The 2,500-nt window shown below is 41.0% G+C and overlaps 1 protein-coding gene across 3 annotated transcripts in view; it reads left to right on the top strand.

The window, feature by feature from the left end:
• Positions 1–2,500, top strand: part of LOC122267142 (chitinase-3-like protein 1) — a 13,202-nt gene that overhangs the window by 10,594 nt on the left and 108 nt on the right. For all 3 annotated transcript variants that reach the window (XM_086538743.1, XM_043037138.2, XM_086538747.1), the window contains exons 7-12: positions 186–309; positions 518–703; positions 1,013–1,135; positions 1,254–1,451; positions 1,671–1,784; positions 2,044–2,500. The exon at positions 2,044–2,500 is cut by the window's right edge and continues 108 nt beyond it. In XM_086538743.1, coding sequence (XP_086394869.1) covers positions 186–309; positions 518–703; positions 1,013–1,135; positions 1,254–1,451; positions 1,671–1,784; positions 2,044–2,475 — 1,177 coding nt within the window. In that variant the 3' untranslated portion in view covers positions 2,476–2,500. The remainder of the gene's footprint in view (positions 1–185; positions 310–517; positions 704–1,012; positions 1,136–1,253; positions 1,452–1,670; positions 1,785–2,043) is intronic.

Here is a 2,500-nt window from a genome sequence, read left to right as displayed (position 1 = left end):
GACATTAATCATATTATTATCACTATATATATATATATATATATATATATATATATATATATATATATATATATATATATGTGTGTGTGTGTGTGTGTGTGTGTGTGTGTGTGTGTGCGTGCGTGCTTGTATTCTCCTCGATGAACACCTTCCTTACTTCCTCGCCTTTCTCATCTCTTTTGCAGGAACTTAGACTTTATCCACCTGATGACGTACGATTTCCATGGCACCTGGGAACAGTACGCCCATCACCATTCTCCTCTTTACGCCTACGCCCGCGATAAAGGAACAAACCTCGAACTTAATGTGGTGGGTGAAGATAGTTTTGACATCTGTGACGTTGAGGAGTAACTGCAACAGATGATTTATTGAAAATAAAATGCTTGCTGTGATATACATAGATTGTAATTTAAGGAAACAAATATTCCGGTTATTACTTGATTTAAAAAGAACAATACAACGTATATAGGTTACGGAGTACTTTTTATATCTCTCCTTTTTTATTTCTATCTCTAAGGATTACGCCACACAGTACTGGTTAAAGCTAGGTGCACCGAAGAAGAAGCTAGTGCTGGGGATAGGCCTATATGGACGCTGCTTTACTCTCGCAAGGGCTGACCAGCACGATGTTTACGCCACATCCTACCAACCTGGCTTACCTGGGCCGTACACGAGAGCGCCTGGCATGCAAGGGTTTAACGAAGTACGTTTGGAAATTTGTATTATGTAGTGCTACGTATCCTTACTGTTTGTATAGTTAATGGATATGAGTCGCTTTTGAGAAGAGGTGAAGACAGGTTGTGTACCAAGGAGACAGAGCACGTGCATGTGTGTGTATTAAAGGCAGGCATGATAACATTATCATTTATGTGATGTATATCTACAACTACGAAAAATGTCAATGTAATCCAAATTAATCATAGCTTTCTGTTAAGCCTTTCCTCTGACGATTTAATGTAGTTATGCAACTTGTTCATTAGATGCCATCTCAACAATAAATCTTTCTCTCCAGATATGCGAATCAGAAGGACGTGAGACTTGGACAGTAGTTAGAGACACTCATATGATTTCTCCATACGCTTACAAGGACCGCCAGTGGTGTGGTTATGACGATGTTCAGTCTGTTGAGACAAAGGTAGAGTTTCAGTGGCAGTCGATTTATCATAATTTGTATAGAGTGGGGGAGATTCTTGTATCAGTATTGTTTATTAAGATGTTTGTTCATTTATCAGCCATATGTACTATTCCAATAGGCGTCGTACATTGTGTCACTTGGCCTTGCTGGAGCGATGGTTTGGTCTATCGAAACGGACGACTTCCATGGAGCTTGTCACGCCGGACCTTTCCCGCTCATCACTACCATCAGGACTGTGTTGAGAGATGGGAAACCCATCCCCACACCCACTCCCCCGCCCACACCTACGCCCACCCCGGAGCCAGAAACCACCACTGTAAGTACTGGGAAATACATACCAGTGGCGGAACTGCGGGGGGGAGTTTTCAAAATACTTCAACTGCTTGAATTTTTACTTTTACAAAATGAAAATCTTGAACTCGCCACCGCTGGATATAGGTCACCTTAGAGAAGTTAATGAACGGGTAAATAGATCTTGGTAAATATGCTAACCTTGAATAATACTTGCCTATATAATGATATTATCTAATCGCAGGATACGACCACCACAACTACACCCTCCCCTCCCCCACCCCCAAGCACCGTCTGCCACAGGGAAGGTTTCAATACGGACCCAAAGGACTGCACTGCTTTCTACAGTTGCCATCAGGTAAGGCTACATTAGTAAGTTGCTCTAACTGAGCCATGGTTTGCAAGAGAAAGAGAAAGCTTTATTAATGTCATTTTGTGATTAGCCTTTACTTTGGAACATGGGTCTTTAAAGGATATACCTTGATATTTCTCCGAACACTTGCATCCACTTTTAGTATGATTTTCATACTAAAATGCGTTACTTATAACTATTTTTTTCAGTATTTAGTAAAATAACATGTCTGCTTGTCCATTACTATATAACTGTTGATCCACAGGTAGGTGACCACTGGCAGGTGTATCACTTCCAATGTGCACCGGGAACTGTCTTTGTCGAGGACCTACAGGGCTGCGATTTCGCGCAAGACCACCAGGATTTGTGCGTTAATAACAGCAATCATTACCAGTATCAAAATCCAAACTCAATTGACTATGATTACGGGCTTGAAGATACCGCACCACACAAATTATTCAAAACAAAGAACACCGATTTCCTCGAAAAGATGAAACGCTTTGAGGACAAACTAAAGGAGATCTCCAAAGCTGCCTTTCCTGCCATGACAACTGTTCAGACATCAGGCAAAATAGGTTCCGTGAAAGACAACAATGGCGAAAGGAGACATTACCGGCAAACAAAGAAGCTGAGAACTATGAAGAAAAACTTGCACAAATCAAGTCGGAAGGAATCACACATGACGAAAGAAAACTGAGAATTTGAATTTTCTTTTGCTTTCA

Source organism: Penaeus japonicus, unplaced genomic scaffold, assembly GCF_977035675.1.
Source record: "Penaeus japonicus unplaced genomic scaffold, GWHDUDI00000001_assembly GWHDUDI00000001, whole genome shotgun sequence".
Lineage (NCBI taxonomy): Eukaryota > Metazoa > Arthropoda > Malacostraca > Decapoda > Penaeidae > Penaeus > Penaeus japonicus.
Note: the sequence above shows the minus strand (reverse complement) of the source record. Positions and strands in the feature narration are given on the sequence as shown.